The sequence below is a fragment of the Micropterus salmoides genome, unplaced genomic scaffold, assembly GCF_014851395.1.
Source record: "Micropterus salmoides isolate LMB-PRFRI ecotype aquatic unplaced genomic scaffold, ASM1485139v1 Ms_hic_scaffold_11, whole genome shotgun sequence".
NCBI lineage: Eukaryota > Metazoa > Chordata > Actinopteri > Centrarchiformes > Centrarchidae > Micropterus > Micropterus salmoides.
Window position 1 is genome coordinate 30133547 of NW_024040152.1, and position 12437 is coordinate 30145983.

A 12437-nucleotide genomic window follows, 5' to 3' on the forward strand; every position below is an offset into this window, starting at 1 on the left:
CAATAACAAAGAGTGTGTTTATCCAGCAATGGTCTTCTGCATGCTCCCATTAATCTGCTGAAACTGTGTGAAATTGACCAGTTTTAAAAATGTTTGGGTTTCAAAGATCAGGCCGTTGCAGGCAGGCAGGCTAGTCAACTGTTAATCCCTGCCAACAATTTTTTCCCTGTGTGTTCAGCAGAAATTGAAAAATTGCTTTGTAATTTGTGGAGGGAAAAAAAAAGAAAATGTCATATTTTATTTCTCAGAAATGATCGTTCAGCAATATAAACAAACTCTGGCAATTATGTTTTGTTTTAGGCCAACAGATGTCAAAGTGAAAGCCTCAAATGACAAGAAATTACAGTAAGAACATTATTCTGTTTTCCCCCCACATTTTACACTTTGTAATGTATATATTATTTCCAGTAGGCTAAAATTATTTTAGAGTATATGTTAAACTTATATTTTAAACCGTTTAAACAGATGCTTAGAAACCGTATCAATTTAGAAATTAAAAGGAATCGGGCAACTTCGGTTATTATGTTCTGTTAGGTGTTGTCACACCACACTGTTCAAATGTCTGCTTGCTGTATCTGTATAATTATTTGTGTAACCTGAAATTGTCCACTTACCCAAAATTTTTTTACATATTCACATCACAGTTTACATATATATTACACTGCCATTGCTTTCTGGTATCTGAATTATAGCTCATTTGTTTGTACTAGGGAAACTGTGACAGTATCTGCAGAGGTGCTGTTTCTAATAGCTGGAGGTGGTGGTGGGGTTCAGCTAATGTGTTGAGCAGCTCAGATGAGGGTTGACCCTCCAGACAGGCTCAACACATTGCCTCCTGGTCCCTGACTGAGCCAGACGTCTGCAGGGGAACAGAGGTCAGGCCTGGCCTTCCTGTGCCCTAACCCTCCATGGGTGCCCACTTACCCTCTGAGTAGGGGGTCCACCTCGCCTGTCACTCACACTGCCAAGTCTTTTTCTGTGCCTCTGTTCTGGTCTAATTCTCCAGTGCGCTCTCACTCTTGCTGTCTCTCAGTTATTCTTTGTCTCACTGTCTCACTTTCTGTCACTCTATTGTTTTTTCTACTTATCTCTTTGTCTCGTCTCTCTTTTCTCTTTTTGCTACTGTCATCTTTGGTCAACAGCTGAGTTGACATGCCTGCAGGGGAAGCAAGCCCCCCTTCTCTTGGTCCTTCTGTCTTTCCCTCCTTCTCTATCCCTCCCTCTCTGCCCTGTGCCCTGCCGTGGCATTGGAAGGATCAGTTTACCCGGCAGCAGCTGAGGCAGGCTTCATTTGTCCCTGGGCTTCCCTGTGGAAAGGCATTTTTTGCCTCTGGAGAATTGTTCAGTGCCCATGGTGACATTGAGTGCCTAATTGCGCTACTTCCAAATTTGGCAGTCTTGTTCTTTAGTGGCAGTTTGAGTTGATGAACGCGATGTACTCTTGGCCTGCAGGGCTAGGCATTCTTTTAGGTATACATATCAGAGTCTACATGGGAGAGAGACTGTTTCTAATTCTAATGAGCTCAAGTAGGGTATTGTGATGTAAACTAAACACCTCAACATGTGAGCATGTCTCATAAACTTACCTCATCTAAAAACTTTTTAAAGATAAGAAAGAAAAAAAGTTTTCTTTCTTATTGTAATATCTCTAAATATTGCAGATGCAACTTTTGAAGTGACGACAAGTTAACAAATCAAGTGTGAATAATGAGCAACAAATTTACATCTTATTATTTGCCAATCTATTCTTTGGAACCTTGATGAAGTATTTATTATTCATTCCCTTCTGTTTACCAATTCCCACCACTCACTGATGGGGAAAAAACTGCTTGCATAGTGCAGCTCTACCGCAAAGTCCCTTACTGAACTAAAGTGTAAATATTTCTGCCAGAGCCTCTCTCGTCTCTTTTGGCAGTTGCGTGTTTACTTTACCGCACTAGGGGATACTTGCTTCTCTGTCAGTGTCCACAACTCAAATAATGCAAAGTATGTTTAAAACCTAATCTTCATTACTCAACCACACAGAGAAACAGGGGTTCATTGTCTTTTAATAGTGTCAGAACCAGGAAAGTACAGCATGTGACTTGCCTAAAAGGTATGACTGGGTTTTCATTAGCTGTTCTGAGTATGTGTGAATAAAGTGTTTGTGCATGGAGTCGCCAAATATATTTGGTTTTGACACCTTCACTATTGTGACATTGTGACTCCTGAGTCACTGTGGCACGCCGATGCCCGTTTAAGTTCTAAACACGTGATCGCTCCCTTTCTTTGCCCTGTCTGACTAACTTACCGTGTGGGCTGACTGTGACAAGGTTACAGCGCTGCAGTAACCCCTAATTAATGCCATACTGGGGGTTAACACACTCAGCTCTCCACCTTTTCCCTTGACTTCTCTATTTTTAGTATGTTTCTAATGTTTTTCTTTCTTTTTTTCGTACCATCCTCTGTTGCAGGCTTATGTCTACTGCGAATATGAATATGAGGTATTTGTTCAGTTATACATAGTAGTTGTAGAGGAGAAGAAATATAGCTTTAGTAGTCATAGTGTGTCTTTTGTGCTTTAATTTTGATGTAATAGGCTGTTCTCTAGTCTCCAAATTGACCCCTTGATTTATGGATGAAGAAGCTTTTACTGTAGTGCTGGTTATATTCCAAATTTGTAGTATTAGTATAACTATTGCCCTCTGCATGCGAATAACCTCTGATAATGAACTGTTAGACCAAATGCTGTGAACACGCAAGTTCCTCCTAAAACTTGGAAACATGATGACCAAGACCCTCTGGAGAAGGTGACAATCTGCTAGTAGAAATTTTACAAGTCCACAAAGTCAGTCTATTTATTGTTAATGGAGCTTCTCCAGGGTTTGTCATTTGATGACATCAGATACAAGAGCCTTGGTTTTCGGCTTTAACTTTTAGGAGAGTGTTAAAACATATTCCTAAAAATGTTGAAATAAAATGAACAGGAACAACACGGGAACTCCCTATTAGACAATTCTCTCTTTTTGTGGATTTGCTAAGCTTAAGTTAAAATCTATTTACCCCAGTAGTAGATTTAGCAGAAGTCCTTGTCTGTCAGCCCTTTAACCACAATCTCCTGACCCCTCCACTGTTTGTTCTGATTCCCCTATTGTTTTAATTGCACCTCATATCTTAGTCACAGAGCACCCACTAGGCACTTTACAGGCTAAACCAATAAATAACCCCCTCATCCCGAATCTTGCCTCATTTTGTTTATCTTCAGGTTCATTTCTGAAGGGAATGTCCATTTCATCGTCAGTCCTGCGCACGCACGCACGCACACACCCACACACACACACACACACACAAGACACACACTAGACACACACACACACACACACACACACACACACACACACACAGATCTTGGACTTGCATTCCTGGGCTTAACAGGCCGCTGGTCTCAGAGTGCAGATGACATTTGCTGTTGTGGAGGAGAGACCTTCACCCCTATCATCCTCATGAGTTTATTTGTAGAGCCCATGGAGATGGGTTGTTAAATGAGGATAGGAAGGAGGTTAGAAGGAAGGTTTGTTATGAAGGGGGACTCCAAAACAGTGGTGTATGGTAGATGATCCCCTAACCACTCTTCTGTGTGTACAGCGATGCAGGAGAAAATATATTTAGCATTCATGCACACCAATAATTTGTTTACCCTCAATAACTGGATACAGGTAACAGATTAAACTAGAAACTTTGTTCCCCATGACTAGAGTTTACATGATTTGTTTGGTTATCAATCTTGCTCGCGTGTGAGGAGATGTGTGCATATCCTAATCTCTATGAGGTAACAGAAAAAAAACAAACCGGGATTCAACTGGGGTTTTGGCTGTGATGAATTGAAATGGCACCTCATCACAAGAACTGCTATTTGTAACTTCAGTTTGAACCTAAAAAACTCACGTGTCACCCCACTTTGTATTGAGTTTACTCTCTTAACTCTTTGGTGCATGTGCAGAAAAAGCACACTTAACCAAGCTGTTTTATACATGTCAAGAATAATTTTACAGATAGTTGAATAATTCAGTGTGGTAACTCAGATTGCAACATAATTAACACAAGCAAGATAATGTAGTGGATGCATGAAAATTGCTGAAATCAAAGCATTATATTAATCCAAAAATTAGCTTGCGGACTATAGGACAACCACACTCTGTATTATTATACTACTACTGTACACTATAGTCAAATTAAGTATTACTTCAATTTGGTTATAATTGAATAACTGTTAAAAAACAATTTAAATGCACCAGTTCTTCAAAGCTCTGTAGAAGTCTGTGTTTTTTCCACTACCTATCCTCACGGGCCTTCATGTTTGTTTTTTCATCAGGATGATCATGAGAGTGGCTCTAGCTCTACCAGTCGCAGTGTCTCAGAGGGCTCCAAGCCCGTGGCCAAGCCCCGCCGCCTCCAGCAGGCTGCACCCAGTGACCCGGATCTGCCCCCAGGTGAGTGATGGCCCTGGGGCCAGTAAGGCTATTCCTCCTCCCTGCTCAGAGCATGACCACCAGGACAGGCAAGTCCTCTATGGGGGAGGAGTGGGCCGACTGAGAACGAGATTAGGACCTTTTGCCACTGCAGAGAAATCTTGTATTTTCTTTATAGCCTCTAAGGATGCTATAAAAAACTAGAATCAGATTTAAATCCCCTGGCTTGTTAGCATCCCAAAAACCTGCAGATGTTGATATCAGATTCAAATATAGGCAATACCTGTTTACACTCTGAGAAATATTATTTTTGGGATGAGCGGTGTAGCACTACATTTTTCAGCAGTATAAATCAGCCAGAGATAGCGTGGGGGATGTCTGTGATAAATCACATAGTGATGGCTCTTATCAACAAGGCCACTTGACCACATGCCTCCTACAGGGCCATGGATTCCATGCTTGCCTTTTTCCAGCACTTTACTGCACATCACATAGAATTGCCTCGTTTGACTGGGGCTGGATAATGGCCTTTTAACAAATATTCATGATTTTTGCATAACCTCAGAAATCCTATTGAAATACTGAAAGAAAAGTTTTGTGACAATGTCCCTGACACAACATTGTTACAAAACTATAAAACCAATGAAAAGTTCTTGGAGCATGAAAAACATTTCCAGAGAAAACTGCAAAGGTGAGAAAGCAGGTGGCAAAGCAGAGACTAAAATTTAAAGCAAAGATATGGATTTTTAGAGAGAAAAAATTAAGAAAAAGAGAGGAGGGAGATGGGGGTCTTGAGCTTTAAGAGCTAGGTCACAGTCTAATACCCAGCCATAATGCTCCCTCCCAGAGCCCTAGTATGCATGAATGTATGAACCTAAACTCCTGGCTAGTTGTATCTGGGGAGGATCCATTTCCAGGACTGACGTTACGAGATAATATCTCTCCCCAGCTGTTAAAGCAGGGTGCCTCACAGCCTAGCATCTCCCTTTAGGCCTGCTTCCAACAGATCTCCCAGGTGTGTGTGTGTGTGTGTGTGTGTGTGTGTGTGTGTGTGTATGTGTGTGCGCCTGTCTGTCTGTCTGTGTAGAACTTTGTGCGTGTATGTTTTTAGTGTATCTGTGTTAATTTGTGTGCACACGCCACACTGTTCCAGCAGTGGACCTTGTTTCAACCCATTACAGGCTGTAGAGACAACTCTGAGGTCAAAGGTTGCAGCACCTCAATAACAATGAGGAAGCAGGCGAATGCTGTAATCCCAGTCTTCCTAATTATAAGGTAGAGGTTAAAAGGTAGACGAGGTAAAACTAACCTGGTGTGACTCAGACAGAGGATGTTTTCCGGAGAATAAGATACAAAACAAACCTGTCAGGTGTCTTAATTTGGTTAAAGGGTACATTTCAGGCAATTTTGTTGACATTCATTATTCTTGAGTACTTTATTACAGACTTGTTATAGTTATGTTGTGAGTGAGTGAACAGTGAGGAAACCATGGAGCACATACAATAAACAAATAGCAGACAACAATTTCAGCTAATGAGTCATGTTATGTTAAAAAAAAAAGTTGTTTTCTATCTATTTAACCACACCTATTAAGCCATGCTGTTGTGGTTCAGTACTGCATTTTAACTTAGCTTCATGACACAACAGATCCACATGAACACCCTTATAAAACACTACAAGCCAAAATATTATAGGAAATCATTAGTGGAAAGCTATACAGTATGTTCATCATATTCTTTATATATTTTTTAATGCTTCTGTTTCAGAATGCAGTGATGGACACTGGCAGATGTGTGTGGATGGGTGGTAGGAAAGTGGCAGTATGTGCAGATGTGGGTGCATTAAGTAAGACCTGTTAGCACTGAGATCATTGCGGGGCAATGGGCAGTCCTAACTCTTTGTCAGCATCTACGTCGACAGACGTCTGTGTTGCGTCTGCTCCCCTCCCCTTCAAAACAACCAAAACAAAACGCGGGCCGACACTAAAAAGCAGCCACCAGCAATTATCCAGTCATTTGGCCCTAAGCTCTCACATGCTGAATAAATTTATCCTCCCTGTTCTCCCTGTGGTGGAAAATAGTGATGTTAATTCATATGCCATGGGATTGGTAGCCACACAAAGACCAAAGACCAAGTGCTTCCACCTTGGGCGATTCTGTGAGTGATTATGTTTACTGCTGCTTGTGGGGACTAGTGGCCACCGTTTGTGAAAACTGCATTCTCTGTTCTGAGGATTCCTGCTTTGGCCCTGTTCACTGTTGAAAATGTGTTTTGTTTTATATGAGTTCAAAGAGGTTTAATAGTGGCACGTCTTGCTTTGAGTCTAGGTTTAGCCTGCTACCTGTGAGTGGGGTGGGTCAAAGTAAAATTTTCATTTTTGCAAGTACATTAGGACATTTAGTGTGAAGTGTCTTCACAGTCTTTCTAGGTAAAGGAAGTTCATTCATAGCTGTGATCGGAGACGCATCCCATCTGTTGGAGGATCATTTAAAATTTCTTGTCAAAGTCTTCCTTTTGATGTGTGGTAACTTTTTATTGTGGCCATTTGATTGAAGCATTAATGGACACTCTGCATCTGTAAGCATCATATTAATTTTTATATAGTAATTAGTTCTTTCATGCCTAAATAGTTTTATTTTATGTCAACCTTTTCCATTGGGAGCACTAAAGAATTTGGGGACCATTTCTCCTGTTTTTCCTTACTGAACTGATAGATTGAGCTGAATCACACAATATGTGGACCAAATTCCAGTCCTTTCCATTCTTATATTGTTGGATATTAATGCACAGACCAAATTTTGATTTTGATTTCTTGAGATAAAACCTTATGTCTGACAGGGATTGTTGTTTCCCACCCTGCCACAAAAGCCCAGCATACGCATTTTGACAAGTTCAGTGTGCATGTAGTTGCGTTCATTTGTACTTTTCAATGTCAGGGCATTTTATGTGTATGTATGAACGTGTATGTACTGTTGTGTGAGTGAATACACCTCAATGTATGTGTCAGATGTGGGTGTGCTTGTGTTTCTTTTAGTATGTCAAGACATTGTGCGTGCGTGCGTGCATGCATGATTATGTAAGTATGCGTGTGATTGTAGATTGAGATTTGCATGGACTGAAATGCAACACACTCCTGAGATAAAGCTGTGGTCCAGTGCTACTGCTGTCCTGGTACTGGAGACTTTGCTCAGAAAATAAATACAGCAGCTGTTCTGGTATTACTGGAAAATGCTACTTAGAGAATATCCCATACTGGTAAAGGCCAGAGCTTTCTCCAGCGGGAGCTTTCCTTCTATTCTGGAGACCTGCTGTACCATGTATAGTTGGGTTCTGTGAATCTACAGTTTTACTATAAGAGGCCCTAGAGCTAATAGAATGGCTAACATAATTAAGTGGCTTATATTATTTGTGATTGTAACCCTGTAAGAAGATGGGCTTGCAGTGTTTCCACAGTCCTGTAGGAAACTTGCCATGGTGGAAGTGCGATTGTTGTGCCACTGTCTTTAGTGCCACTGAGAAAAAAACATTAAATAAGGATTTTTAGAAATGTGTGAACTATACTTGACATAGTAGCTACTGTACGTATTCTCTTGGCTACATTGCTAACTGTACTAATTATGTTTCAGAATAACATGGCAGGGGGTGGCACGGTGGTCGGTGGATAGCACTGTGGCCTCACAGCAAGAAGGTCGTGGGTTCAAACCCTGGTTGCCCTGGCCTTTTTCTGTGTGCAGTTTGCATGTTCTCCCCCGTGTCTGTGTGGGTTCTCTCCGGTTGCTCCGACTTCCTCCCACCATCCAAAGACATGCAGACTAGGTTGATTGGTGACCCTAAATTGTCCTTAGGTGTGAGTGTGAGTGTGACTGGTTGTTTGTCTATGTGTGGCCCTGTGATGGATTGGCGACCTGTCCAGGGTGTACCCCGCCTTTCGCCCGATGTCAGCTGGGATTGGCTCCAGCCCCCGCGACCCCGCACGCAGGATAAGCGGTTGACGATGGATGGATGGAATAACATGGCAGGACAAACTTACAATAGATTTATTGTCTGATGGACTTGTCAATCTTTCTCTTCATGGGTAATAACTGGCAAGGCTGATAGCTGCTAATACTTTCCATATTCAGGAAAAATGGTGAGCATGGACAGTATAGTGTTTCTTTCCTGTATTGCACAGAAGAGAGTACTTGGCCTGTTCTGAGATCACATAAAGGAGCTGGTTTTTCCAGTCATTTTATGGTTGAACAGTTTTAAGTGGGCTCCTTCCCTGTGGGCCGCAGCACAGGTGCTGGCTGTGTCAATTGTTTACAGAAGTTCAGAGCAGCGCGATGTCTCACAGAAAGACGGATTTGGGCCTCGGACTTGGTACGAGGCAAGAAGAGGTATAACAAGTGTAAAAGAGTGCAAGAGAGAAAGAGAGACACCCTGACACGGGTAAATTAGATCCAGAGAGGGAAATAGCAGGGGGTAAAGTGCTGGTTTTACTGCCGAGGCTGCAGGTGCTACAGCAGCTTTCTGACTGACCCCAGAACCACAGAGACACACACACACACACACACACACACACACACACACACACACACACGTTCACAGAAGAAAGCAGCCAGGCACACACTCAAACTCAGACAAGCACATGCATGCGTGCGAGGCCACGCATAAATGTCACGAACACACATTGCGTTTATGAGTTGAGTTTATATTATGTCATCCTCTCTTCCTGCCACTCTGTTTGGTCAGGCAGCAAACTCATGAGAATTTTGTCAATTGGATTATGCTAATGCAGAGTCAGGCCTGTGTACAAATGGCAGAACAGTTAACCAATTCATATAAATATTTTCATCAACAGCACCATTTAGTTCTGCCTAATTATTGGTCCTGTTATGCCCTGGACCAAGCATGTAGATACAGGAAGACAAACATTTGGTTTGGAAAATAAGGGAAAAGCATTAAAGGTTTATATGTTTTAACTTGTAGTGACTGTGTTTAACAGTACATGGGAGGAATGAATAATGCCATTGGTCCTGTGGTTAGGAGGATTTATTGCTGTATATTTTCATATTTTATGGTCAAAACTCCCCTGTCTGTAATATTTTAGGTTCTTTCTCACTTTGTTGAGTAATGACCTTACCAAGTATGTTTTTCCTGTGAAGCTTCTGTTTCTGGGCGTCACTGTGGCCATTAGAAGGTTCTGGTAACACTGCAGGATGGCTCCCCCAGCTCTGCTGAAACACAATCTATCGGACTGCTCTTTTTCTCCTGCTCGCTCTTGGTTATTACATCCCTCCACCATTTGTTTGTTTTTGCCTTCTCATCATTGGCAGGATATGCCATAAATCCTGGTTTTCCTACATAGTTAGAACATAGTTTCACTGTGCCCTCAATACCTCTAAATATGTATAAAATCTGTGTTTTGTATGTGTGAATACATGTGTGCTGATGCACTGAAGCTTACATATGTTTAAGTGAACATGCAGGCTTCTCAGTGGTTTAATGGGCTTGGGAGGGATATGTTTGAGGCAGCGTGTGCATAGTTTTGGGTTAAACAGGACTTTGCGTCTGAGAGGAGAGCTTCAGAGATTCATAAATTCACTCAGGATTTGTAGTGCTGCTCAGGCAGGCTGAGGAGCAAAAATGTTTTCTTATGGATATTTAGCTCCTTTCACTGTACATGTCCAAGGGATAGGCTGTGGCAAAAAATAACATGTCAGGACCTCCTCTTATTTACGAGTCCTTGAGGATGGCAGGGGTCACTAGTATTGAGCCTAGACTTTCAGGGAATTTGGCCCTGGATTTTACTTTTTTACGGTGTCTCAGCACTTTATTAATATGTCCTGATATATACTAGTGGATATATGCTAATATTGCCACTGTGTCCTCCTGTGATTATGTTTCTCTTTGCAATTACTTCATTTTTTAAAAACATTTTTCTCATGTGTTTGCTAATGTGTTTATAGGTTACGTGCAGAGTCTGATCAGGCGTGTGGTGAACAACGTGAATATTGTGGTGAACAACCTGATCCTTAAGTACGTGGAAGATGACATTGTGCTGTCGGTCAACATTACCTCAGCAGAGTGCTACACTGTGGACGATATATGGGAGAGGGCCTTCATGGACATCACTGGTGAGCAATGGGTGCTTACATTCCTTGTTAGTAGGATTAACTTGTAAATCCACTCAGACAAGAACCTATATATTACAGTAAGTGTTTAATTTTATTAGTTCAAACTAAGGTCAAACAGGCATATCAAACGAGTATGTGAATATTCTCTTAGATTAGAGTCACAAATTTATCAGAATAAAACTTGGTAACACGTTACTTTTCAGATGTGCTTGTGCTATTAAAGGCTCTATACTTTATTAAAAGCAGGTATGCAGATGTCGATAACAGTAGCCGTCACATCTAAGCTACTTTCACCAACCAGTATTATAAGATACTTCCTTCTGTTCAAAGCATAAAAAATTGTGGAAAACTGCAGACATTTATAAAATAATATGCGACACTGCTTTCAAGTGGCTTTGTTGCAGTCCCTCATATCTGCCTAACTGTGACTCCACCTTTTCTCTTAAGTCTGCACTGACTCTTGTCCTGTATTATTAATGACTGAAAATAAAACTAAATTTATCACTTTAATCTCAGAGAATATCCAAGATTTGCTATAATTTTTTTTGTCTACAATGGCCCTAATAGGCTGATGTATTTTATCAGTGGTTATTCGCTGCAAAAATAATGTAAGCTTATTTCCGTTCCGGTTGTGTGTGGTACAAATGGGTTCTTTGTAGGGAGTCACAAAAGTGGTAATTTTCAGTCACTGTTATCACTGTTTTCTTTTGTTATTCCAAAATGTGAAGCAAGTAGTGGTTATAACAATTGTTTCCGGCACTGTTTAGAGAATTAAATAATTCTGTTAATGATGAGTCCCATTATCAGCCTGTAAGGGGTGTGCTAGTCATTGACAACTGAGAGTCTGCTGATGTATGATCATCCATCACACCACACACACTCACACAACAACACAAACCAGTTGGTTGTACTTCTTGTTACATTACACAATAGCTCTGTGTGCTGAGTATGAGCTCCTAGATGTCTGATTTCCTAGATCACAGATAATGACAATTTAATGTCGGGCCCGTCAACATGTTTGATTAGTGTTGAGCACGATGTGTCAACCGCTTGTGTGTTCAATGCAAAATTAACCACATGAATTTTGTTTTCTTTCTTTTCTTCAAGCTCCAGAGCTGGTCCTAAGGAAAGTGATCAACTTTGCAGACTGTACTGTGTGCTTGGACAAGCGGAATGCTAGTGGCAAGATTGAGTTTTACCAGGACCCGCTGCTATACAAATGCTCCTTCAGAACACGCCTCCATTTCACCTACGACAACATCAATTCCAAGATCCCATCTGTCATCAAAGTGAGTAGCTCAGAACTTTAGCAATCGTCCAAACATGTCACATAAGCTAGTGATGGAAATGTTTACAACAGCTTACAGTTGTTTGTGAGGTTAACTGTTTAATCAAATAAAGATCAATCATCAGAAATCAATAATGTCATCATTTTTCTATAGTACTTATGTTGATTTCTCAAATTGGCTTATTTTAAAAACAGTAGTTTTAAATTACTCCCCTCCCTAGAAATTAGTCGTCGTTCTACTCATTGTCAGTGGAACGGTGTTTGTTGAGGCACACATTAGTGTCTTTGCTCTCTTGTTCCTTAATGTGGTAGTGAGGTGTAAGTCTTATCTAAAGTTTTTCTGATGGAATAAGTAACGTCTTGATATTTTGGCTGATGCATTTCTAACACCCTAAAACCCTTGGTTAAAATAAGGAGACTTTGTAAACTTTTGTAGATTCTACACAGAAAATTGATTGCGTCTGTCTGTGGTTTATGTTTTGCTGTGTTGGATTTGTCATAATTCCACTATACAGCTCTACCCTTTTTTTAATAAACATTCTTATTCACATTATGCAGACACCCACCAGAAGTCGTTGGATCTGT

General features: G+C 40.9%; 1 protein-coding gene across 5 annotated transcripts in view; it reads left to right on the forward strand.

Annotated features, from left to right (window-relative positions):
• The window catches only part of LOC119898078 (vacuolar protein sorting-associated protein 13B-like), a 323319-nt gene that overhangs the window by 16928 nt on the left and 293954 nt on the right, over positions 1-12437 (forward strand). For all 5 annotated transcript variants that reach the window (XR_005443479.1, XM_038712226.1, XM_038712228.1 and 2 more), the window contains 3 exons: positions 4352-4469; positions 10397-10564; positions 11672-11853. Coding sequence is in view for 4 of the 5 variants with exons in the window: in XM_038712226.1 (XP_038568154.1) it covers positions 4352-4469; positions 10397-10564; positions 11672-11853 (468 nt within the window). In the remaining variant the exon portion in view is untranslated. The remainder of the gene's footprint in view (positions 1-4351; positions 4470-10396; positions 10565-11671; positions 11854-12437) is intronic.